General features: G+C 39.0%; 1 protein-coding gene across 1 annotated transcript in view; it reads right to left on the reverse strand.

Moving 5' to 3' along the window:
- The window catches only part of tln1 (talin 1), a 132,411-nt gene that overhangs the window by 66,357 nt on the left and 38,654 nt on the right, over nt 1-27,400 (reverse strand). The window contains exons 3-19 of the mRNA XM_052116262.1: nt 27,109-27,206; nt 21,322-21,451; nt 19,810-19,962; nt 18,652-18,794; nt 18,346-18,473; nt 16,830-16,890; nt 16,422-16,526; nt 16,185-16,340; nt 12,984-13,085; nt 12,455-12,531; nt 10,929-11,109; nt 10,523-10,636; nt 8,822-8,930; nt 7,872-8,080; nt 7,265-7,363; nt 3,820-3,987; nt 876-1,170 (exon numbers count right to left, since the gene is read on the reverse strand). Coding sequence (XP_051972222.1) covers nt 876-1,170; nt 3,820-3,987; nt 7,265-7,363; nt 7,872-8,080; nt 8,822-8,930; nt 10,523-10,636; nt 10,929-11,109; nt 12,455-12,531; nt 12,984-13,085; nt 16,185-16,340; nt 16,422-16,526; nt 16,830-16,890; nt 18,346-18,473; nt 18,652-18,794; nt 19,810-19,962; nt 21,322-21,451; nt 27,109-27,206 — 2,328 coding nt within the window. The remainder of the gene's footprint in view (nt 1-875; nt 1,171-3,819; nt 3,988-7,264; nt 7,364-7,871; nt 8,081-8,821; nt 8,931-10,522; nt 10,637-10,928; nt 11,110-12,454; nt 12,532-12,983; nt 13,086-16,184; nt 16,341-16,421; nt 16,527-16,829; nt 16,891-18,345; nt 18,474-18,651; nt 18,795-19,809; nt 19,963-21,321; nt 21,452-27,108; nt 27,207-27,400) is intronic.

A 27,400-nucleotide genomic window follows, 5' to 3' on the forward strand; every position in this document is an offset into this window, starting at 1 on the left:
AAAGATAGTTCACCCAAAAATGAAAATTTTCTCATTTACTCAGCCTCATGCTGTCCCAGATGTGTATGACTTTCTGTCTTCTGTAGAACACAAATTATAATTTTTTTTAGAAGAATATTTCAGCTCTGTAGGTCCATACAATACAAGTGAATGGGTGCCAAAATGTTGACGCTCCAAAATACACCATAAATGTAATCCATAAGACTCCAGTGGCTAAATCCATATCTTCAAAAGTGATATGATAAATGTGTGGGTGAGAAACAGATATTCTTCTTGTCCAGTAGGGGCGATATGCATGAAGTATGAGAATCACACAAGGATAATGTGAAATTGAAAGTTAAAAGTGGAGATTGACTGAGCAGGGAGGAGAATTTATAGTAAAAAAGTACTTAATTATTTATCTGTTTCTCGCCCACACCTATCATATAATTCTTAAGAAATTAATGAAACCACTGGAGTCAAATGGATTAATTTTATGCAGCCTTTTTGGAGCTTCAAAATTTTGGCACCCATTCACTTGCATTGTATGGACAAAAAGAGCTGAGAAACTCTTCTAAAACCTTCATTTGATTTCAGCAGAAGAAAGTCATACACATCTAGTATACGGAGTAAATGATGAGAGAATTTTCATTTTTGGGTAACCTATTGCTTTAAGGACTTCCCCATTACCAATAACTAATTTGTCATATGGTTAAGACTTTATGGCTGTAGGGTGACACGACTACTGTGGTCATTCAAAGTTAGCCAGCTAATTTATTACAGGTTCAGTTCTCAGGGAAAGACTCACAACATAATAGTTCATGAGTTAACTCTTTTCAGGTTTGAACCTACAACCTTTCAGGTACCACCCAGATAAGTTCCCCCACCCCTGGTACCTGCGTCTCCCATGGAACTGAAGATGTTGTCAGTCACGTCCAGGATGCGGTCGGTGGCCTCTCCATGCCGTCCGATGGGCTGTCCTCCACTGGCGTACTGTTTAATATGCTGCAGCAGCTCATTAAGAGCTTGAGTGACACCTGTGGCGGCCACGCCCACCTGTCTGAGCAGCTGCTCCTCACTGGTCGCCCCCTGTGACGCCTCCACGCAGCCCTCCACAGACTTAGCAACCAGCTTCCCTGCCTCGATGAGCTGCTCCTGACACACTGGCGAGCTGATGGTGGGGGCCACAACCTACAACACACACATGAGCAGTGGGCCACTTCAGGGAGTCTATCTGAAATCAGGGTTCCATGATTTGTTAAAATAAATCATATTGTGATTATTTTAACTTGATATGATCTCTCTGCTGCCAATTGAAATAACTGCTTCTCAAAGCCATTCACACTTGAGTCCTCTTTAAAAAACAAAAAACTCACACCCATTTCAGTTGACACTTTAGAGAAGTCTCTGATCATTTACTCACCCTTACGCCATCTCAAACTCGTAAGACATTCTTCTACAGAAGAAAAAAACATTTTTTTTGATGGAGATGAGGTGGTTTAATCCATACAATGCAAGTCAAAGAGGTCCAACATTTTCAAGCTCCAAAAAGGATGTAAAGGCAGCATGTAGAAAAATCCATACAACTCGAGTGCTCTAATCCATGTCTTCTAAAGCAATCTGATCGATTTTGGGTGAGAAACAGTAAAAGATGTCATGCACAGAGTATGTATACTAGGGATGTGCACGGTTAGCATTTTTAATATTTGTTGTTTAACTGCAGAGTTTGACGTACGGTTAACCGTTTATTTTTTTACACGATGGGAATTGGAATGCGGGAAAAAAAAAGTGTATTGCAATGGAATTTCCTCAAACACTTCTCAAAATAGCATGAAATAAACTGAATTCTGTGCCTGTATGTGAGCTCTGCCCGGGCAGGTTCACATTTCCTTGAGGCAGCGAAAGCAAATATTATCATATGTGTGGAGTTACAATGCTTCGGATAAATAACCTCTTCAGGGTGCTTTGATTTTAAACGGTTTAAATTCAAATGGCATTGAACATATGTAAATATGCACACTAGAGCAAAAGGGGGAAAACGCTATGTACACACATGCAGCGACATCCAGTCAAAAAGCGACAGAATCCCTGGCGACTTCCGGCGACACGAGGACAGCGGTCTCTGGCGACTAGACGTGGGCGTGGCGAGCGACATGGCAATGTTGAGAAAAGTTGAACATTACGCAAATGAGAAGCGACTTTCGGGAGTGACAACCAATAGGATTGAAAAGGGTGACAGTAGAGCTCACGTCACCCATCTCCTTTGAGGTAATGGAGTCGAGCGCAGGCAAGACACAGAAGTTTCAAAGAGCGATTTCACTATTCTCTATGATTTGTCTGTAACCATACAAGGATATAATAAAACATTATGTGAGGAAAGGAAAATGTCAGCAGTCTGTGTGAGTTTGATTCGTATATTGATAGTTCGTTCATCTTGTTAATGATATGATGCATTGAGCATTGCTGCAGTTCATATTAAAACACTTTCCCCTGCAGAATGTTCATATTTAGGGACAAGAGAACTGATTATTTATCAAATTAGAATGGCGTTTCAGTAATTGCTGGCATTCTGAGGGAGTTTGATTCGTATATTGCATACACTGATAGATTGTTAATCTGGTTAATGATTAAATGCATTGAGCACTGCTGTAGTTTCTATAACATCCCTATCAGCATGTTGGAACAGCCCGTAACTCGTTGGTTTGACGGAACTCATGGGTTCGGGTCAGGTTGAAGAAATGTAGAATAATCGAATAGTGATTTTGGTATCCTAATGGCACCAAGAAGACAACAAATATTAAGATTTATAGTAAAAAAGGAGTTATATTATGGTCTGTTGTCATCAGATCGCTTTATAAGTCATGGATTAAACCACTCGAGATGTATGGATTACCTTTACGCTGCATTTATGTCCTTGGAGATTGGAAGTGTTGGACCCCATTGACTTGCATTGTACTGACATATTTATCTCATATCACCATCAATATATCTTTGTTTGTGTTCCACAGAAGAAAGTAATTTACACGTGTTTGAGATGGCATAAGGGTGAGAAAATTATGATGATGATGATGATGATGATGATGATTTTTGGGTGAACTATTCCTTAAAAATAAGAGCAGTTGGTTTTGGTAATTACTAAAATGCATGAAAAAAAAAAAACATGTGAAGAACATAATGAAACAGCCTAATTAGGTCAAATGCCTTAAAAACATTACAAATATGAATCTCATGGTTGGCAGCTGTCTGCTGAAAGGTGCATGAAGTTGGACCGGAATAAATGTGTTTGTTAAACTGCACCACCAACTTTACAGGAGTGAAATTGGTTTTTATTTTATTTGTTTGTATCTTGGTGTGAATAGAACTTTCGTTGGCAATTAATTTCAGATTTGGTTGGAATAGCCAGTTGAACCTTCAAACCTTTATTTTGTCAGAAAGTTAATGGAAGAAATTTGAATGTATGTGTGCAGATGTTTTTAATGATGTAAACTTCTCTGTCAACAAAAGCTTTTCCATTAGAATTGTACAGTATATTAACTTATTGCACTAATATCTGGATTTAAACAAATGTGAAATATTTAAGTGAACCTGGAGTGCTTGAGTTCTCAATGCATATTTTAAGCGATGTGAACTGTGGATTTACAACAAACCAGCCTTCAGAAATGCCTTGCACTTTTTGTGAACCACTCTGAGATGTATCATGAGCACAATGCATGCTTGAGTATGTGCAGAGGATGACAGAACACAGTGCAGCCTTTCATGATTTAATAATTACATCAATAATTGTAATAATCATAAAGGCCTAATTAGATTAATTGTGCAGTGTCCATGTGTGAACTTTACCCGTGTGCAGGCCACCAACTGTGATGTGGAGAGCGCGCACTGGGTGGCAGCAGCAATCACACGGTTCTGTTGGGTTGAATCTTCTGTTTTTTGAGCCACATTTTTGGCCTTCAACACAAGAGCTGCCGCCGCATTCGCCACAGCCTTCGCCAAATGCATCAACATGTCCTGCAAATACACAATATCTATTTTCAGCATGGCTTATTTAATTTTATTAGCCACAATTCCTGAAATAATGGAAACAATTTCAAAAATGGCTGCACGTTTGATTTCATTTAAAGTTACAGATTTCTATACAACTGAGCAAATACAATTATCAAAATGTTCAACCAGATTAAAATGTTAACTAGCTTCATGAACTTCAATAATCTCTTATTTGGATACTATTTTAATGGCAAAAGAATCACAATCAAGTTATAAATCACACATACTACAGTGATTTTGTCAATCAAACACCTGTAATGTACCTGTGAAGGTACAGAAGTGTAACCAATCACCAGTTACCATGTGACAATGCTGGTAGTCCTACTAACCCTCACTACCTGGACAAATGCAGCACTGAAATCTCTATATCAGGTTTTTTAAAGACCTTTTTAAGGCCAACTAAAGACAATTTTAGGAATCAATGTGTGTGTGTTTGCTATTTTTCTGAATTCACGTGTGTAAACTGAATTTACACACGTGATCCTGTTTAGAAGTTTACATTCCCTTGGTTTCTAATATGATGTGTTGCTTTCTCAATGATCAATGACTGTTTGTGTAATCATTTTTCATGAATCCCTGCTTTCTCCTGAGCAGTGAAGATGTCCACTTTTCTTAAGAAAAAAACCCAGCTACAGTCAAATTATTTGGTTTCTCTGCATCATCTGGACATTTGAGTTCTTCCCAACAGTGGCTATATGCAAATTTTGACAAATGAGGGACAAATACACAACTATTACAAAAGGTGCAAACAATTATTGATTCTCAAAAAGGCAACATAAGAAGAACCAAGGGGTGCAAACTTTTGAACAGTATGATTTTTGTAAATAAGAGTACATTTGTTATGTAGATTTGAAGGGCAGTACTGCAAAAACATATATAATCTCTTATAGGCTATTTGTATACATTCTGAAAGGGGTGTGGAAACTTCTGCACTTAACTGTATAGGCTATATAGCTTTTTAAATGTACAAATTCCACGTGGCCTATTCTATCCATATGATGTCATATTGCATGTGTAATTATGAAATTCACAACATTGTATCCAAAAATTCAAAATACAACCCCCCTATCTGAACATGTAAGTGCTTGTACTACGTAAAAAGTGCAGTGTAGCTGTCTAAATGTGACTTTGTCTGATTTACCTTCATGCTCGTGAGAAATGAACATTACAGAAAAATACTCAATTACATATTCACGTGCTGCACGAAGAAATGGATCGGCTTCTTTCAGCTCGTTGTTGAAAACACATTTTTTATTGGTGCATTTCTACTTGTGCTGAATGACAGGATGACAAAGAGTGTGCGCCAAGCGTATGACGTCATCCTGTTCAGTCTAATTTGTCAAGTGCTTGTTTATATCGTCATGGAGGCCAAGATCATGAACATGTGAAAATGAAGAGCAGCAAGTCTCTTAAGCTGTGGTGAAATTTTTATTGAGTTAATTTCATGAAATGCTGATTAATTCATAGAATTAAATCACAATTAATCGCATATATAAATATTTGCAGAGAATTGCGATCGATTACTGTGATGGAAACAACATTCTCTGTGTTGGTTTACAAGAGTGGCAGATGTTGAGAAATGGATCGATTATCTGGAGTCATCGGAAAGGGAATTATAAGCTTGTGACCAAAATAGATTTTTTGGAGAAATGTTTTTTTTAGATCATCCTATAAAGATATCGTGTTGCACGAAATGAGGAGCAAAGGAAAGCTTTCTTGGAAGAATCAAAATATTTTCTTGTTCCCAGACTTTGCGAATTCGACAAGAGAGAAACGCGATTGATTCAAGGATTGTAAGAAACTCTTCAACATCAATGGAAGATGATTCCGGCCAAACTGAGAATAGAAATGAAGGATGGCCGCAGGATATTTATGTGTCCCAAACAATCACTGTCCTTCATAAATGCATTGGAGTGAGTAAGCCATTTAGTGTTTCTCATGTGAGTGGATTGACTCGCTGAACATACAGTCAACGGTCTGAGGAAGCTAGGTGCCATTTTTGTTTCTTTTGTGTTGGTTCTGCAAAGCGGCTGAAGTTTGTTTTGTGGAGTAAATGAGAGAAATCTGAAAATCCCTTTCTCGGTGGATGAAGTTCTGTTTATGTGTTACATACGTAATGACAGTGGCTGGAGTTTGCTTCATATGTTACGGAAGACCAAGCCGTATATGTTCACATCCCTTTCTGGTATTACAAGTATTAGCACCACAGTCAAAGTTAATTGATTCTGTCACACTAGTTTCATGCTAATACTGTATGTGGAATGTTTCAGTATTATGTATACTTTTAAAACAGTGTGATAAATGTATATTTCTAATGCATGGTGCTGTACAATAACCCATAGACTAGGGCATTAAACTAAGGGCATTAGATGCATTTTCCAAGTAATTATTTATAATTATTTTCTGTGGTAAGGTGGTACTGTAGCTGCCATAGATGCTGTCCATAGAGCTTAAGTTGAATGTAACTCAGAATATTCCTTCAAGTCATTACTAATGGCTACAGTTCTGGAGTCTGTACACGCAACAATTTTATCATTATAAAAGTGAATTATGATTAAATAAAGATAGTTAAATTGTGAATCTTTTCTTAGAGTTTCATGCAGAGAAACAGTTATGAAATGAACGCAGAAAATATAGAGTCATAAGAGGCCTTCACCACACACTCTATGATTACCACAGGATGGGAAGGGACAGACAAAATAAATTGAAAAAATAAAACCTTTTTCTGAAAAATATGTATATTTTTTTTCTGGTTTTCCAGTAAAAATATCAAAAGATAAATAATAATAAAAAATATATGAATGAATCCAAATATATCTCTTAGGTTATTTTTCTTACCCCATTGTCAAATAGCTTTTTCTTGTTGAGCATTAATTTAGCAAAAGTTTGTGAGGTTTTTTTAAAAAGATAAAACTACTTTTTTAAATTTTATTTACTATTTCTACTGGAAAACAAAGAAGAAAATATTGATTAAGGCTTAATGTGACTGTCCGATATTGATTAATATGTATATCAAACTGTGATCATCAAATCATTTATTCTATAAGAATTACTGTGTTTGATTAAAGACTCATCAGCATGACTGGCTGGTGAATATTAATTGCTCGTTACCAGCATGTGACTATACTGGTGAGTCCGTCTGGAGTTTGTGAAAGCTGCTGTACCTACAGACTGAGGAGAACACAGGTTAATGAAGAACAGCGGCAGTGTGTGTAACAGTAGTGTTGTGTGGGTGTCTCACCTGGAAATGCTGATCTGAATCTGATTCTCCGATCTGTTGCAGGAGTTCGCCACTAGCTTGACCCACGTTTCCTGCCGCCTGCAGGAGGTTCTGACGTGGCTGAGAACACACACAATCATATCGAAAAACCGTTATAACTGATATTATCTGACAGTCTTGGATAATCAATGGATAATAAACAAACAATAAACATAATCATCTTCACACAGCACTTTTTCATATAACAACAGTTCATATCGACCACATCACTATGAAAAAAAAAGCGACAGCATCATAAGTATCATAAAAGTAGTCCATATTACTTATGCACTATATTATTCGTTTTCTAGAGCCATTCAAACTTTGTGTGAGAAACAGACTTAAACCACAACGAGGTCACTATCAACATTTGTTTTATGGAAAAGAGCTGCTTAAAGACTCCTCATCATTCACATTTGCGTTCTGCATAAAAAAAATAACAGATCCAGGTTTGGAATAAATGAGTAAATATTGATTGAATATTCATTTTTGGCTGAGCTACCCCTTTATTAAACAATAACAATAAAAGCTGAGAACTGATTCATATTCCAGCAGTATTTGCTCATAAAAGTTTGTCTGGCAGTCTCACCTCAGTGTTGGACGGTTGGGCGGTCTTGAGCATGTCAGACACGGCACACGCCAGATTCTTGGCAGCACCCAGCAGCTGTTGGCCGTTTCCTCCCTCATCCTCCATGAGTGCCGCCAGCAGCTTCACACCCTTTGACATCTCCGTCAGGTTAGAGGAGATGGTGGTGACGGCACAGCCCACAGCAGTGTAATCCGTCTCCGTTGGGTCACCTGACAGACAATATCAGTGAAAGAACACATTCGTCATATGACCAGATTGTGAACTGCACAAAAACAAAAAGCTATTGTACAAATACATCTCCAGTAATTGGTGTCCCTGTAGCTGATCTTAAATCATACACTTCATTTACAAACTCACTTAAGAATCAAATGGACTCTCAGCAGATGAGTGTGCAGAGCTAATGACCCTGCCAACCCTCCGACAACATCCAGCATGTGACCAAAAAGCTGCTTCTCACACTGAAGAACTGACATGCCATTGTCCTGCACACATCTCATCCAATCTTATGCAAACCCAAAGCCATATATTGCAAATGCTGATTGTTGTCTATTATAATTGTGTTACTTGTGAGTATTTTGTGGTTCTCCTACACTTAAATCAGTAATATAAAGTAAGAAAACGGAGACAGAACAGTCAGTGCTTTATAAAAGAAATCTTACAAGAACATAGATATTCTATGGCAATCCGTGAAGGAGCAAATATACATTCAAAGGGAAAAGCTACTCCTGGAATCAAATGCTTATTCGGTGTATTATAACTGCTTTATGTACATGGTGCACCTGTTCTTATGTTGGTGAGAATGTGCAAGAAATGTTTTCTGTTCTTAATAAGAGTGTGAACAATAAAGACAGCTACTGGGACACCGACTTAAACACCCAGGTAAAAAGAAAACAGACTTAACATGGTATGTCTGACTGGATCAAGTGTTCGTAAGTGTGTTGTTACTTCACCTGCGGTCAGATTGACCATGGATGCAGTTCCTGCAGTGATGGCATCCACCTGAGAGTGAATCTCATGTTTGGACTCATCCATTTTGTTCTTTCTCCAGGCCTGAGATGCCTAAACATCAGACAGAGAGAGAGTGTGAGTATTAAAAATACTGGACTCAATGCACCTCTCGGCAGATTTCCCAGAATTGGAATGCCTGTCATTCACAAAGTTCTTGACATCCCTCAGCCAGAACCGTTGTCAGGGAGGGACAACCGGGGGTGTTGTCCCAGTCCCTGTAAAGCAGAGTGCTTACACATTTTGAGGATATCGACCTACGAATGGTTTTCATATAGTTGAGGGCATACGTTTGCATTCCACTTGCAGATACTATATTAGATAATCTATTAGGTCGAATATATTAGACCTGTGGCAGTTGTAGTTAAAGTTTCTAAATGTGTTTTTTCTTTCATAATAAATACTATAATTTATTGTTATCAGTATTAATATTTTCGAAACACAAGCTACAATGATCTAACCACAGTAATGAGGAGTCATCTATGAGACCATGCTTATATGGCAGTGCACTGTAAGCATAAGTATAAAGGGCTTTAAAGTCTGGACCTCCAAACGAACGGGGAACAAAGATTTCCTCCAGTGTAATATATGTTTCGTTTGAATGATGTTTGATATTAGGAAATAAACTGGATAATACATATATATTATAGGCTCATAAATAAATAGTCTTTCCTGTATCATCTTGACATCAACAAAAATAATGGCACTTATACTGGAAAATCATGAATTTTACATGTAAAATCTAGATCCTGAAACCAGTTGAGAACCACAACCATAGAGGACCTTACTTTTATTACTTAAAAGTGTCTGACATTGGCAACAGAAAGTATTGCTCTATAATAAAGTAAATTAAACAACAGCACATCATTTATTTTGTTTGATTGTCAGAAAAACTAATATGAACTCACAATGTTCATGTTTATCTTGAGAAAATGTGTTTGTCTACACTGAAGACTTTTATATTTGTATAGCACTTTTCACAGTACACAGCAGAGAATTACAAGTCTTATGTAATCGTAGGTTTCATGTCGGTTTTGTTGTCTGTTTTTTGAATAAGCTGTTTTTTTTTTATAGTTAAGAGTGTCTTGTTGTGCATGTCATGGTCAGTGTTGGCTGGAAGAGGCTGCTGTTAAACTTGTTGCTGCTGTTTCCGCCTCACAAATCCACCAATTCGCACAGTGATGTCGGCATAGATAAAATTACGTTTGATGTCCTGTAGCACCGGGACATAACTTTGTTGTTTGGCAAATTCAACAAGCTGTACCGCTAAAGTACAAACTACCTGCCGATTGCCATCGTTCTTCTCGTCTATATACTGTAAGTGCGTTGCTCTTTTTCCTATGAGCGCTCAGCGCTGCCTCTCAGCTCTCAGTGTTGCACTGCTTGGTTTTAATTACACTATTATGTGGTTGTTTATGTGTCATACGATACATATGGTATTGAATCATGAGCATCTTATCGTACAATACAATATGATTCGAGATTTGTTTACACCCCTAATTCAATACATTCTAACAGTATGTGAAACTACAGTAGATTTACAAAGAAACGACCCTTTTGTTTTTAACTATCAAATATTTAACTATTTATCAATAGCATTTTAATGTGACTGAGAGAGACACATGTATATAAATAAAGCATCTCACCGCATCAGTGCCTAGTGTAGGCAGCGTGTCAAACTCCTCGAGAGTGGCTTGAACCGCCTGTACCGCCTGCATACTGGAGTTAATGGTGCCAGTCAAAGCCTGCTGAGCAGAAGTCTGCAACACATACGCAGTACATAATACACTTACATCACTGTACAGACCATCCTGAACAGCATACAGAGAACAGCAAAGAGAACAAACACCTTATTGTATATTTATATCAAGAGCTCATCCTTTGTTTCAGGAAGGACTGAATGTGTTCAGTAAAAAGTCACTGTTATGCAAATCCTGAGTATGCATTAGGACATTGCACAGTTCTTTAATGCATAATGGAGGTGGATATCTGCTTCACACATATATCAAGGTATTTATATGGCAGTAAACTCATCAGTGGTGTGTATCTGACCAGAGGGGGCATGTGTCCTCTGTGCATCTGCCCACTGGTGATGTGCTGTTTGGCCTGAGGCATGGAGCCCATCTGGAAGCTCTCTGGACCCCCGGCACCAGAGCGGATGATGGCTGGTAGAGCCACAGACCCCGTCTCCACCTTCCCGACCTTATTAAACTGCTGCTGGAGCACTGTTGACCTGAAACACAACAGACATTATGCTAGATTTAGAACAAAACTGAGACTTACAGCAAGACAAACAGCTTTATAACATGGCTGAGAATACAGAAACTGTATTTTTATGAAGCGTGAAGTTCAGTGGCCCCAAAAAGTATTTGGAAAATTAAGCCACACTTAAAATGCAGGAATGCCACTGCATTATATATCAAAATATCTTTCAGTTTAGGTTTTAAATAATTTAAATGAAATATAAGTTTTTGTTTTTCTGCTCAACAAATTCAAAATAATGTCTAAATATTTTCTACTTGTTCAATGTTGCATGCAAGTCAAACATTCAGCACCATGCGTTTCTCATTAGGGGATGCATTTCCTTACAATTCATGTTTTAAATGTATTCTACATAAATACTATTATTTAAAAAATATGTGTAAAACAAATGATGCACTTATAAGCAATTCACTTCACTGAAAGTCTGTAATCTGATTACAACATTTTTTAAAATGTAATTTATCACACTACTTTTCGAACTAGAAAGTAATCAGATTACACACCAATCATTAAAACCACCTGCCTAATATTGTGCAGGTCCCCCTCATCCTGCAAAAACAGTGCAATTGTACAGAGCGGTTCTCTGAGATACTTTGTCAGTTCAAAAACTGTCTAGCCATTCTCTGTTGACCTCTCTCATCAATAAGACATTTCCATTCATAAAAAAAAAAAAACAGCACAGGTATGTGGGGAATGTCCTGGGGGATGTTGGTGTGGGCCTTGGGCCTTGGGCCATGTGCCCGGTGGCATCTATCCCTGAGATGCGGGGTAGTGCTATTTTGGCTGCACGAGGGAGACCTACTGTACATAGGTGGGTGGTTTGTGGCTGATTGATGTACTTCTAATTATATATTGTTATCACACACAACATTTGTTTCTAATGCAATGACATTCTGGCATTTTAAGTGTAACACCCTGAATACATGGGACATGAGCGTCACTTCAAAAACCTCATTCACACTGGGCTCTCATCCCGGGATATAGCCGGTAACAATGCCGGGGAGCTTTCTGTGTGTAACCATGTAATAAAATGTTATAAGTAAATGTTTATACTAGTGAATTTCCATTGAAAATAAAGCAGGATACAGGCTATTTTCCAATTGAACCATTGCTGAAGTCTTCTCGAGCTCACAGCTGATTGGTCCGTGCTGCCTGCAAGTCATTTACAATATTCACTTCGATGTGCCCAGTGCAGACAGGGTGAAACTTAGTGTCCAAAGACATTTTGGGGCCATCATATGTGATACTGAGAGTGCAAGGGATAACACCATCCTAAACTCCAACACTATGTGAAGAACCATGAAAATGAGGCTTACTTTTTAGGTGACACAGAGTCCTCCAACATGGTTGATTCCTCATCTCCCTCCAGGCCGAAGTGATCTTTGCTCTTTTTCTGCAGATAAAGAGGTTTTCAACTAAGGTGAGTTCAGGAGAGAAACTGAGTCAAGGACCTAAAAGAAGCACTTTGTTGTCAAAGCAGATTGTGTCTTTCACAAGGAGGGTCAAACGTCAAAGTTTGGTTGAGGAATTCCTTCAGTCCAGAGAACCAGCAACAGCAATTTGACATGGACATGTTACACTGCCATTAAAAACAAGACAGGTATGATTAAATGTCTTTTTAATTACTATGCTCCATCAATATGTCTGAAGTTGTTGTAAACATCAGAAAGAAAAAAAAAACTGTCTGGGCTTGATGGTTATTAAGGATGCTCATGCCACGGGGCGTTTCTTATGTAAGGACCATCATAAAAATCTGGCTTCCCCTAAAATGTCATCAGAAATTAGATTACACTTGTGGGTCCAATAAATTTGTGAGATCAAAAATAACCTTTTTAATAAAAATACCTTTTTGAGAATAATGTCGATGTAACCAGCGATAAGTTGCGCTATCTGTTCTCCTTCAGTGGTTTGAACTGAGTAGTAACCGTCCTGATAGTCTCCAAAGTCCTGAAGAAACATTGTACATATCAATCAATCATTAATTTTCCATCATATATTTCAATTGAATGCAGTCAAAGACGTGTGTCTTATGTTGTCCTGCAACGAAGAATGCAAAGGCTTTATATGGTATCAAGGACTCATGGTTTGGCTGTTTAGGTTCAGCAGTTAGCCCCTGTTGGTAGATGCCCTCAATATACATGTTGGCGAAAAGCATCTTTCTCCGTTGATGACTAAAGTAGGCTCAGGTGATTGACTCCAAAAAACGTTTCTGGAACCAAGTGCCCCTAAAGCAACGATGGCAGCACGCAAAGCGCATATTGAGTGCAGCTCAAGTCTTTTTAGCAAGTCAGTCCACTCAGCAGCCTTCTTTGGAATGCACTCGGGCAGGTATTTTCTACGAAAATAAGTGGCATACAAGTGCAGCTCCAATCTAATTGAATGGGGAAAGACCAAAATCTCTGAAACGGTATTTCGACAACACTGGTATCATCTTTACCTCAGCTTACACTGAAAAACGTAATTTTCCCAGCTTGTATAGCATGCTCAGGAGTTGATTGGCTCTTTTATCTGTAATGCTGGATTCGCTTTTCTACATCCGTTGACTGTTGGGTGTTCCAATTTCCAATCAATTTGCCAATCATTTTAATAGAAGTGACCCTGTGGAGCGGAGGGGGGGCGCGGCCGATCAGAATATCGCGCGCCCGGTCCCCAATCGGCCTGATGAGGCGCGCGAGGGATAAAGGCGGCCGGTGACGATGGTTCGAGAGAGAGAGAATTATGGGCATGTCCGTCGTGTGTGTTTGTTTATGTGTTTTGGTTTAAGTTTTCATTAAATTATCATTTATATTGACAAGCCGGTTCTCGCCTCCTCCTTGCCCATCCTTGAGCTATTTTACAGACCCGTTTCTGCTAAATAGTCTCTGGTGCAACTGCCATTGATATGAATGGGAATGCAAACAGACACCTATCACCAAGTATTATTGACTTCGTTAGGTCACAGGGAAGTAATGAGGCACCACAAACAAAATGAAATAATTTTTTATAAAAATAAATATGTTTTAATGCAGCAATAGGTATAAATCTTTCAAAAGTTGATTACTGACTATTGTATTTCAGTCTTATGGCCTTTTTTCTTTTTTATAAACCAATGAAATTTGCAGCTTTTTGTTAATAACTGGGACAGGCTTTTTTAATTTATGAAAACTGTGTTGGACATAGTTAACAAATGTTAACTGCATACAAATTAATGCAATTAATAATGAACTTTTTTGTTTCCCTTGCTCGACTTTTCCCATAAGTGGCAAATATAACGGAAGAAGCAACTGAATTGGACAGACCAAAATGTAAATAAAGATATCAGACACACCTTTTTTTTTTTTTACCTACAATAATCTTGGGTGTCTTGGAGGGGAGAGGTGTCTAAGTCTCCTCAACTAGCTACTGGGGTGCCTCAGGGTTCAGTGCATGGCCTGCTCCTCTTCTCCAATGCCATCACTAGGATTCACCAGAAATCTTGGAGTTGTGTTTGACGATCAGTTGAACTTCACAGGCGACATCGCAAGGAATGCCCGATTGTGCAGATTTGCCTTGTACCACATTAGGAAGATCTGACCACTCCTGTTGGAGCATGCTACACAACTCCTCGTCCAAGTTCTTGTTCCATCCAGGTTGTACTATAGACCTTTTTCACAGACTGTGATGACTTGTTTCTGCCTTATTTATCAGCATAACTCTCGCAATGTTTTTTATATTATACATTTTTTAAATATGAAATGTTTAAATTTATAACATTATGCTTATTGTTATATTACCCTGGAATTAATTTCAAAACAAATTACCACCGCTGCAAGGGGGTTTCGATTACAGCTGCTGAGAGAGTGACATTAAATTTGGCATCTTTTCTCATCTGAAAATCTCTATTTTTTTGTACTCTTCTGGAAAGTCATTCAAACGTAATAGTGGATTTTTTCTTTTGGTCTTGGAGCAAATGGGTAAGTGAAAATAATATTTGCTGTGATCTCCCGTTCACCACTGTCAAAGTTTACCCTGCAAATGTTAACTTCCACATTACAAAGCCTGGAGTGTGAAAAAGGTCTATTGCAATGTTCTTCTGGCAGGCCTTCCAGCATGTACTGTCAAACCTTTGCAATTGATCCAGAATGCGGCAGCGATAGTGGTATTCAACGAGCCCAAGAGAGCGCACGTCATGAAATTGCACCGGCTACCATAACGTTGCTCGCGTTAAGTTCAAGGCATTGATGCATGCCTACAGAACAACCACTAGCTCCACACCCCACAATTTAAATTCACTACTTCAGACTTATGTGCCCTCCAGAAGCCTGCATTCTGTGGGTGAACGGCACCTCGTGGCACAAAATCACTGTCCCGGACCTTTATCTTGACTGTTCCCCGCTGGTAGAATGACCTGCCTAATTCCACCCAAGCTGCTGTGTCTTTAGCCTCATTCAACAAACAGCTAAAGACACATCTTTTTCATGAACACCTAACCCATTCATACTAATGCACTACCTTCATGTTCTTTAAAAAAAAAAAAAACTATTATTTGCTATGTGTACTGATCTAAGATATGTGAGACTTGTATTACAGCCCTTATATTATTCTTGCCCCTTTTATTGGATGAATCGCTTCTAACGTTCTCCTCATTTAGAAGTCGCTTTCGATAAAAGCATCTGCTAAATTAATAAATGTAAATGTAAATAATCATTTAACTTAATTATCAAAAATAATTAATTAAAAATTAACTTGGCTCAAAAATCTGAGCAGGCACATGGTCCCATTAAATGGTTAACAAATGTTAACTACTGTGCAGCAGGACAATAAATCATCATAAAGATATTGACCATGTCTAAGTGTGTACTTAAAGAAGCAGGAAGAGGATGGAAGAATAATTCAACTAATTCATGATTTGGCTTTACAGTGATCAATAAGTCGGACAGCCGTGACTAAAGAGCTGTCAGTAGATTGAATGCTGCATTACTGCTGCGCTTCAGCCAGCATTAATAATCTCAGATCAATCTCTCTCCTGACTCCAGGAAAAACCAGGAAAAAGCTGCTTTTATTTTCATTATAAAATGTGATTATTACCAAGGTGAAGCTCTTTGGAGAGGCTGCCCAGCGTTTGATGTTGGTCAGACTCCATTCCTGAATCACCTCTTTAGTCTTCTCATCTACTCTCATCACACACTCTTTAGTGATGCCCAACAAACGAGGGACCAGCTTATTCTTTCCTTTCATTTTTTCCTGTAATGGAATTTACATTACCATTAATGCAAGAAAGCAGAACGATGGTGCCGTTAATTGATAATAGAGTAAAATGTTTACCTTGACCAGAAAGAAGGAGACTCCATATGTTTTGAGAGATCTGGCAAGTTTGACATAGCTCACTTTAGCCTCAATCTCTGTCATGTTCTGACAGTTTTTATGTGCCTGTGAGGGGAAATGAAAAGAGTTTTCCATTAAAATTGAAATAAATTTAGCTTTGTCTTTGAATGGTCAAAACACAAGTTATAATTGGCAATGTCTATACTGATCAAAACAAATGATGCACCATAGTACATTTTGTTCTATTCACAATTCTGAATATTGTGAATTCTACAGCTCACACAATCACACAAGTGAGGAAAAACTATTTTGCCATAATGTTTGATTGTGTTCCAGTCTAATATTACGTTTTCATAAAAGGCCCTTCCTACAAATAAACTATCTCAACATCACGCTGAAACGTCTCACCTGGAAGATCCTTTTCTCACCCTTGTTCTTGACATACTCTTTGGGCAGGAATTCCTTCAAACTGAAAGAGACAGAGAGGAAGCAAGAACAAACAATTGTAATTTGTTGTGCTAGCTAATGAAGCAGTAACTCATGAAAATGGTCAAGAACGTGTGCAGCTCACATTTCCCCACAAAAGGAAGAAATGAGAAACTATATTTTGTAAAGACAATAAAGCTCCTTTTTTTAAAACACAGGCTTAACTCTTTCCCCGCCAAACACAGAATTTTCCGTGTTTTATGAAAAAAAGCTTCCCCACCAAACACGGAATTTTCCGGGTTTCCGTGTTTTAGGTGTTATACGGTAAGGAAGACCCCTGCGCATGTTTGATCAAAGAGTACGCAACTCTTTGATCAAAGAAACAGACTGTGATCGTCTCAAACATGAATAAGTGGAGTATGAGAAGCTCAAAATATCAGACATAAACATGCCTTTTTCTCAGCTTTTTGTCTGAAATGTTGTTTTTTGACAAAACCTACCTCTGTTCAAGTCGCAATAAAAAAAGAACAAATGAAGATAAAATAAAATCGTTTTTTTTGCCTAAAATCAGAGGCCCAGATCTTTATTTTGATATATAGCATCTTCATATATTCATGGAAGAAAATATTCTGCGGTCCATTAAAATTTAGCGAAAATCGTCAAAAACTCTGGCGGTGGCTGGCAACTTTTTTTTAAAAACGCTGGCGGGGAAAGAGTTAAAGGTGAAGTGTGTAACTTTTTTATGTCAAAATACATTCTAAAATCCTAGTTTATTGTTCATTGACAACTATAAGTAAGCTATTTTGGGGTTTACCTCCCCCAAAAGTATAAACACTGAGCCTGACGTTTATATTTTGAACGAAGCTCCACCAATATTTTATTAGCTCAACCAATAGTCTGAGTTTTGGGTGTGGCTACTTGAGCTGTTCAGCCAGGAGAATATGAACGCCCATGGCAGACGTGTTACAGAGGAAATTAAGATTATCTTTGCCAAAATTCGAAGACTTGCTAAAAGACAAAGAGACAGAGAATACCAGAGTAAAACCAGAGTGAAAATTTACTAGTTACCAAGATCTATCCTACCTCTTGTGCTAGATCCCCTGCATACCAGCTGCCGTTTAATACGGCGATGTTGTTGGACGAGCCGATTCCTCGGCAACGCTTTCTGTCCGGTGTGTTTAAGTTACAGCGGTCTTGTTTAAAACGACGTTAAACGCTTATCACCTTTTATTTAGTCTGGCCTATTAGTACATAGTGAGTCAGAGAGTGCGAAATGGCGTAATAAATCTGAGGGATGTTGGCAAAGGTTGTTTGAAAACATACTTTATTTTTGTAATTATGTTTGGTGCCAAACATAGCGCAGACATAGCGCAGAAATGACACACTTCACCTTTAAAATAAACTATACTGTTTTTGGTAAGTGATGCATCATAAAGCTTGTGAGCAACAAAGTAACTAAACATCAGATGCGGGTCAAATAAAGATGTGAAGAACTCACTCGAGGAATCCAGGTTTGTGTTTGGATTCGTTGTGGTCTCCAAACTGGATCTGGCACTGGTATCCAGCAAACTCACAAGCCTTATCAAAGGAGACGGGGTGCGAACCATTCAGAATGTCATCACGGGCCTGCAAGAAGAACATCAATGCATCTGAATATGAACAAAGTGTGTGACTTGAAAGATCACGCCTGAGAGATACAATTCACAGCAGCAAATCAATAATGTGATATGTGATGAACTGCCCAACGCGGTGTAGTTATATTCAGTTGATGAATGACCTGTAGGTCATATTTGGTTGTCTTTACCTGCACGTAGAGCAGGTTGAGCTGTACTGGGTCTCTGGAATCCACATTCTGATCAGAGTAGAAGAACTTCCTCCTGAGCAGCAGCATCTCTGACTCCTCTACGCCCTGTTCTCTCAGTGTCCGCCCGTGATCCAACCAATTCACTGAACATCCATCAAAACACAGCTTTCACATCAGCACCAGATGCATCCAAATATAAACCAGCAGTCAAAACGTTACGTTTAAACACACTTGACTGAATGTGTTCTCATGAAATTAGATGTAGACTATATGAATTGTGAACTTTTTAACAAAACGACAATTTTAATATGATTTTTTTTTTTTTGGGTAAGTTGTTCAGAGTTGTTATCTAAACAAAGGGTGTTTACTTCTAAGGAAAACTTGTTTTGATGACATCAGGAGCGGTTGCACCAGTCATGCAAAAGTTACGACCTAAACTAGTTAAAGGCTACATTTACACGGCAATGCTTAATGCGCAGATCCACAAAACTGACTTCTTAGCCTCTCTTTCAACACATACAGGATAGTAAAATTAATAAATGTTCATTTTAATACACTAAATTAAATAAAAATATATGGATATAATTTTAGATATTGTTTCTGAATATTATTAATATATACACTACTTCTTATACAGGTGTTTATTTTTTTTATATTGTATTGAAAATATAAGTTATTACCGCTGACAGTAATGTGTGACAAAAAATGTTTGCACATTAACCATAACAAGATAACACTGAAACGCACAGGTTTTCAACACTTCTGTTTACAAATATGAAGACTGCTTATTGGGTAAATACAGGTAAACATCATTTTATGTGACTACACATTACTTTACGGAGAGCGTACAACCTGACAAAACAAGTCTTGTGTTAAAAGCTGGTGGTGCAAACAAATGATGCACTTATTATGCACTAACTAACTGGTAGTTACTAAGCCCTTAATTTGAACTTTACATCCCAACTTTGAACTGTGACACTTTACGCACAGCTGGCGCAACACTACCCAAGTGATTAGCCGTATAATACAATATTTGACACCTAGTGTGTCGTCAACAGTCTGAGAATATACTGAATGTATTTTACTGCGAACCTCTTAAAGTAGCAAACAGTATGCATCTGTATTTGTTGTATTAACAGTAAGCAAAATGTGACATACACTCGTCATCTGTGTGAAGTTTCTGTTTAAGTTTCTCCATTTTCTTCTCATCTCTCAGAAGGGTCTTGTCTTTCTTTAGTGTCCCGGTGGTCTCTTCCTTCTTCTCTTCTCCCATGTCACGCACCAGCGAGTACTCATCATAGTTTGTGATGCCTGAGAGACAGGGAATGTTTTCAAATCTCACTGTATTTAAACTGCTTCTCAAGCATAATATTATTACAATTTAAACTCTAAAAGCCTCATTACATTTATTTTCTTGTATCTACATTTATATTTTACTGGTAAATCTTACTCACCAAAATGCCTTACAAAAAAATGCACAAATCATGTTAATGGAAACTAGACTTTTAAAAGTGTTGCTTGCTAATGGAACAGTCACCACCACAATACAAGGGCGTTGGATGTGGTTGCAAGGGCATTGTTAGGTGGTGGCTTACGGGCCCAAATCAAAAGGTCCTGATCACTTGACAATAACAGCACACCTCTCCTTAACAAGCTACACAATATGAGGTATAATTTATGTTTGTAACAAACGTTAAACCTGCCCCCCTTCCAACAATGATGAAATGCAGGGCTGTAAACATGAACTCTTAGATGTCGAGGCTCTTTATATCTGCATGCTTCACATTTCACACATGCAGACATGCTTCAGAGAGATTACCCATCAAATAGCACCCTTGTGTGTACGTAACAGGCCCTCAATCAACTTATCTCTCCTTTTTTTTTTTGAAATGCCCAATTCTCACTACTTAGTAGGTCCTCATGGTAGTGCGGTTAATCACCTCAATCCGGGTGGTGGAGTACAAGTCTCAGTTGCCTCCGCTTCTGAGACAGACAATCCACACATCTTATCACATGGCTCATTGTGCATGACACCGCACAGACTCACAGCAGAGGAGGCTCATGCTATTCTCCGCAATCAACGCACAACTTACCACGCGGCCCATTGAGAGAAAGAACCACCAATCGTGACCACGAGGAGGTTACCCCATGTGACCCTACCCTCCCTAGCAACCGGGCCAATTTGGTTGCTTAGGAGACCTGGCTGGGGTCATTCAGCACGTCCTGGATTCAAACTCGCGACTCCACAGGTGGTAGTCAGCGACAAAACAAAAACTTATCTCTCTTTAGTTTCTTCTAAAACTACAATTTTTTGTTTGAACAAAATTGTTAATGCCTGTTTATCGGCTAACCATCCTCATACCAAGTAAAGATTAATATTTAGGACTGTTTACTTGATTTTGAGTAATAGTGATGCTTAACTTAGCAAATGCCACTAACTAGCAGTGTTCTTGAAGAAACCATGCTATTCGATGAGCATTCTCATATAGATGAAGAAGAACAGCGAAGTACTGAAGCCTCTGGTAACCCAGTAATGATCCAGACATTAAACCTGTTATTAATGCTTGATATAAAATAAGCTCTGAGCCAGAAATAAGTGGAAATAAGTGGAGATTCCACATTCAGGACTCCTTTCTCATATGCTCAAAGCCATAAATGGCACTAACTTACCTATCCTGGCACAGATGGTCATTAGCATGTCACTGACGATTTTAGAGTCATCCACCATGACAGTTTTAACAGTCCCGTCCAACATGCGGATCTTTAGAGGTCTCTGTTTCTTCTTGTACTCCAGAGTGTCCTACCAAACACAAAGATGTCCATGACAATGTACATACTGCAGATAAATACGGTTGATTTGCAGTATTCTGTACACACACAGTTCAGTAATTTACGAGTGCCAACCGGATTCTCCAACCTAATTCTCTGCTGAAAATTCAGGCAGTAATTGCCACATTTTCATTAATGCCATGAAGCGTGTACAGAAATGAACTGAACAACTAGTTAATGACATGATAAACATGTATTTGATATATGCCTGTCTTCTCCTGACACCAAACGGGTTGTTTCTTGTTTACAGGTGCGAGACCCCCTGCAGTGTGTATGCGGCTCATATGATAAAGCATTAATAAAAGCCAGTATCTTACTCACACAGCTGTTACGCATCTTTGATAGATGTATTTAGGGACTGGTTATCAAGCCCTTTACAATCCATATAAAAAATGTAAACACATTCAAATTAGGGCTGCACATGAAGTAACCCTATGAAACTAATAAAAACGAATAAACTATTTAGGAGCACTTGTATAAAAATGAATGTGAGAAATATGGCAGATTTAGCGTGACCTGATCTAAAGCAGCACAATATACTGTATAATTATTTTTGTCATAGTTGACTGCTTATTTGAAATATGTTATAAGAGCATAACCTTGACCAACTCTTTGAGATTTCGGTCTTTCCCCAAGTAGAACGGAGCTATGCCGCTTGTATCCATAGCTGCCGGGAACGTTCCAAGATGGCGGCTGAGTGGACAGACTTGCCTTGAAAGGGACTTTGTTGACATATTGTTGCAATATACATTTTATTTCAATATAATTTGTAAAGTTAATGGAGATGTAGAGAAAAGAGAAAATACTAAAAAGAAAAGACAACATACTATCACTTTACTGATATAATCTATAAGAATCAGTTAGCAATCCAATTCAAGTATTTCAATTTCGCAAATCAGCTTGTCCTAACAGCAAGCTTTTAAACATCTCTAGAGCGAGTAGGCATGCGTGACAACCAAATGGAGCAAAAAAGGGAGTTCAATAATGACTGAAAGATACAGTTTGAAGAATTATTTTTTGTTGGAAGTTAAATAATGAACAATATTGAATTAAAATGCCACATGTCATGCCAACAATGCAATTTTTAAAAGAACAGTAATGAGATTATTACACGATAATTTTTTTATTTAGGAAAAAGATATGTTCAGAGTAAGGAATTGGTGTGTTTGTGCACGTTTACTGTTTGTGCTTTTGTTTTTCTTTAATACTTTTTGTCATTTAGTTATTGAAATGGTCCTCCTGCTTTCAAACTGTGGACCAATATTTGATATAATGTGTAAAGCTATCTGCAATTTATGTTGTTACATATAGTAGGTTATTGTTATACTGCAAGATTTGTTTTTCAAACTAATATTTTAAATGTTCTACACACATTGTATTGCATACATTCATACATTTGTATTACTTCATAGCCTTTATTTGCACACTGGGGGAGAACATTAGTTCTATAAAAATTCTATACAATTCAGGAATTAAATTAGGCTGTTATCTGATTAATTGATTAATCAAAAATCGAATCATATAACAATATCAGATTACATCATCAACCCCCATGCACCCACTGCTGAGCCAGTTATGTAAACATACTACCTACATGAGACAAGTATTTCAAATAAACAGAATTCAATGTTAGCCAATATAGGTATATTTATTGATAATATTTGAATGAATTTACAGTGCAGGACCAATTAGAGCAAACCTAATAGCTTATTCTAAACAGAATTCACAGAGTAAAATAACTGAACGTAAGCCACCGTACTGTCAGTACATTATTGAAAATTATGTAATTATGTAAAACAGGTAAGTCAAGTCTATGGAAAAAATAAAAATATATGTGCTGAAATCACCCAATGACTTTCTACATTGTATGACAGCTGTTCGGTTAGGAAAGTTTGCCAATAACAGTTTAAAAACTATAATAGAAAAAATAGGCCTATGAGAAACGTAAACATAATATATTGTCCTAAAACATGACATCCACTCACAGAATAAAAGATGAACTTGAACTGGCAGGGTAAAAAATTATGTGGAAAGCATACTTAGCCTACAATCCCCATTTACCACTTACTCAGAGCATATCTTTTTATTTTACATGTCAACGTAGTCCGGTGATACACGATTAATCCATGAAACAGAAGTGGACAGGCATAAATAGTGCCTTGGTAGAGCTTGGACAAGCGTTTGGTCTACCCACACCTCCACCAAAGTGAATATACAGTATTCCCAAACTTTGCTCGTCTTTTGAGAGGATATTTTTCTGCTTGCTTCGCAATTAAAAGCAACCAAGGTATGGGGTCAAATTAAACTTTGCATACCTCCACTACAGAAATCTGTCTTTTAAATAACTATTATTATTATTATTATTATTATTATTATTATTAAATAACATTAACATGACAATAATTTGAATGTAGCCTTTGTAAAAATAAAAAGCAAAACTTGAATGTGTAGTGTAAATAGGGGAAATTGTAGGGGAAATTATTAACAGAGCAGTATCAGTACCTTTTAGTTGACTAGGTTCGTACATCCCTGTTCTTTAATGCTTTTAACATTTTAATAATTTAATTAGAATCTACAAACATAAGTGCATGATAACTACTGGGATACTATTTAATATACACTCACCTAAAGGATTATTAGGAACACCTGTTCAATTTCTCATTAATGCAATTATCTAATCAACCAATCACATGGCAGTTGCTTCAATGCAATTAGGGGTGTGGTCCTGGTCAAGACAATCTCCTGAACTCCAAACTGAATGTCAGAATGGGAAAGAAAGGTGATTTAAGCAATTTTGAGTGTGGCATGGTTGTTGGTGCCAGACAGGCCGGTCTGAGTATTTCACAATCTGCTCAGTTACTGGGATTTTCACGCACAACCATTTCTAGGGTTTACAAAGAATGGTGTGAAAAGGGAAAAACATCCAGTATGCGGCAGTCCAGTGGGCAAAAATGCCTTGTTGATGCTAGAGGTCAGAGGAGAATGGGCCGACTGATTCAAGCAGATAGAAGAGCAACTTTGCCTGAAATAACCACTCGTTACAACCGAGGTATGCAGCAACGCATTTGTGAAGCCACAACACGCACAACCTTGAGGCGGATGGGCTACAACAGCAGAAGACCCCACCGGGTACCACTCATCTCCATTACAAATAGGAAAAAGAGGCTACAATTTGCAAGAGCTCACCAAAATTGGACAGTTGAAGACTGGAAAAATGTTGCCTGGTCTGATGAGTCTCGATTTCTGTTGAGACATTCAGATGGTAGAGTCAGAATTTGGTGTAAACAGAATGAGAACATGGATCCATCATGCCTTGTTACCACTGTGCAGGCGCTGGAATAAATACATTTTTTCCAGCGGCTTTCTCTCCATCTGCACGTCTAGTAAGAAGCGTTTGCGGATGGTTCATGTTCTCATTGCAAGAATATGACCATGGCAACGTTGCAGTCATGGATTTCCATCGGAGATGGACGTGGTGTTTCCTGCTCCCCCCGCCACGAGGCCCCACCCCTAGGTACGTCAGATGCGATTGATCCTTTAGCACCCCTCGCCAGGAGTTTGGACACGTGGTTAGCACTTTCCAACCTGTAGCACCTACTTTCACGTCATGGTTTAACACTGTCCCCTTGCATCTTCACGTAGTTTGCAGAGGCAGCTCTTGCCCCGTTAAGGGAAGTGGGCATCCGCATACTCTTCTACCTCGACGACTTGCTGATTCTAGCACACTCTCGAGAGTTGCTGTGTGCAACATGGGGATGTCGCCACGGCACACATCACGTGGCCTTCGCGCCGGACTGCAGCCACTTGTTCAGCCCTTGGACAAACCTTGCGTTTCTGATTTGGAGTCTAATCGGCAAAGCACAGGCAGACCTGTTCACTCCCCTCTAGTATTCTCTGCTTCCATCAGTGGGAATCCTCCCACTGCCCACTCTAGTATTCTCTGATGTACTAGGGCGGGTAGTGGGAATCCTCCCACTGCCCGCTCTAGTATTCTCTGATGGAAGCGCCCCTCGGGACAGACGCGCTGGCTCACAGCTGGCCCTTTGGGCTGCCAAATACACATTCCCCCCAATGAGCCTACTTGCACAGACTCTGTGCAAGGTCAGGGAGGACGAGGAACAAGTCACCCTCGTGGTGCCATACTAGCCCACCCAGAATTGGTTCTCGGACCTCACGCTCCTCGTGAAAGCACCTCCCTGGCAAATTCCCCTGAGGAAGGACCTTCTTCCTGTGGTCCTTCGGGGCCTACTGGGAGCTCTATTGGAGCCCCTAGAGTCAGTCAAGTTGAAGACAGCCCTCCTGACCGTGCTCACTTCCATCAAGAGGGTCGGGGACCTGCAAGCGTTCTCTGATAGCAAACCATGCCTGGAGTTCGGTCCAGAGGTCTCTCAAGTGATCCTGAGACCCCAACCGGGCTATATGCCCAAGGTTCCCACGACCCCTTTTAGGGATCAGGTAGTGAGTCTGCAAGCACTGCCCCGGGAGGAGGCAGACCCAGCCTTTTCGTTGCTGTGTCTGGTGCATGCTTTGCATCTGATGCATCTACTTGGATCACACGCAGAACTTTAGATGCTCTGAGCAGCACTTTGTCTGCTTTGGTGGACAGCGGAAAGGGAATGCTGTCTCCAAACAGAGGTTTGCCCACAGGATCGTGGATGCCATCACGGTGGAGGAATTTGTATTCAGACCCAGTACATGTGCTAACATGCCCTGCACTGGGGTAGCTGCCCCACAGGTGCCGGTTACCCCGGTAGCCCCCTGTGATGTATCTTCCGCGGTACGGTCTCCCTATCGGTAGACCCGCATCTCCCTTGGGCAGAGCCCTCTCTGCCCCGGTCACTGTGTTGTAGAGCTCCTCCCCTATGGGGCTCATGTGATGTATTTTCCACATTTTAAACCCCCCCCCCCATGGCAGGATGTGGTCTCCGTGGGGTCTTTCCCCCTGAAAGAATAGGATAGGAAAAGAACACCTTCACCGGCGCATATAATGAGCATTAAAAGGCCTCAGCCGTAAAACTAAATACTCTGTGGAGAGAAAACATTGAGAGAAAAGGCCGCGGCAGGCATGGCCTGCTCCCATGCTAGATACGCTGCCACCTTCTCAAAGATCTGAGGTGTTTTAGGGCTTCCAAGAGCGACCCCTAGAGTCACTACATCAACACAACATCTCGAACGGAGGTTACGAAAGTAACCGAGACGTTTGTCATTTCCCGATATTCTCGATCATCGGCTGTCAATGAGTGTTGCAATAGATGGGACATTTGTCAGATTTCATCTAAATCCGTTTGCATCATCCTATCACCCAACCCTTTGATGGATAATACTTTTACAGAACATTGAGTCGTATCACTTGGAAATATCATTGTTTTCTGTCTTTAAGTCTATTTGAAAATCATTTAAATTGATTTTGACAATAGTCAGCTGTAGTTTGACAGGGTTAATCGCATAACATTTCGCCATCTCATTATATGTGACATGCAACAATCACATTTGCCTCCATATTGTGCAGCCCTAATTCAACATGACATCACTGAATCACCTACAAGAAACAGCTTGATAAACAATTCCCTGTAATTTTTTTAAATAGAAGTATAATACCTTTGTTTAAAAAATAAAATAAAAACTCACTCCATTTCTCAGCATGTAGTAGTCCAGTGCTTTGCCAGCCTCCAGCCAAATGCCCTTCTTTGGGTCCTCATCTGACAGGAACAGGCCATAATCACTAGCTACAAGAGCAAAAGAAGAATTTGTTGGGGTTATAACCTCATAAGAGTGAGGGAATCCAGAGTGAATTTCCACAATTTTCTGTGCTGATTTTTGGGGAAAATCTGAGCCATTTATCCAAACGCAAACAATTTGATGAACTTAGCTGATAGTAAAGCAATCTTATTTGTAACTGAAAGCAGTCAAATTATACAAA

Source organism: Xyrauchen texanus, chromosome 43, assembly GCF_025860055.1.
Source record: "Xyrauchen texanus isolate HMW12.3.18 chromosome 43, RBS_HiC_50CHRs, whole genome shotgun sequence".
NCBI lineage: Eukaryota > Metazoa > Chordata > Actinopteri > Cypriniformes > Catostomidae > Xyrauchen > Xyrauchen texanus.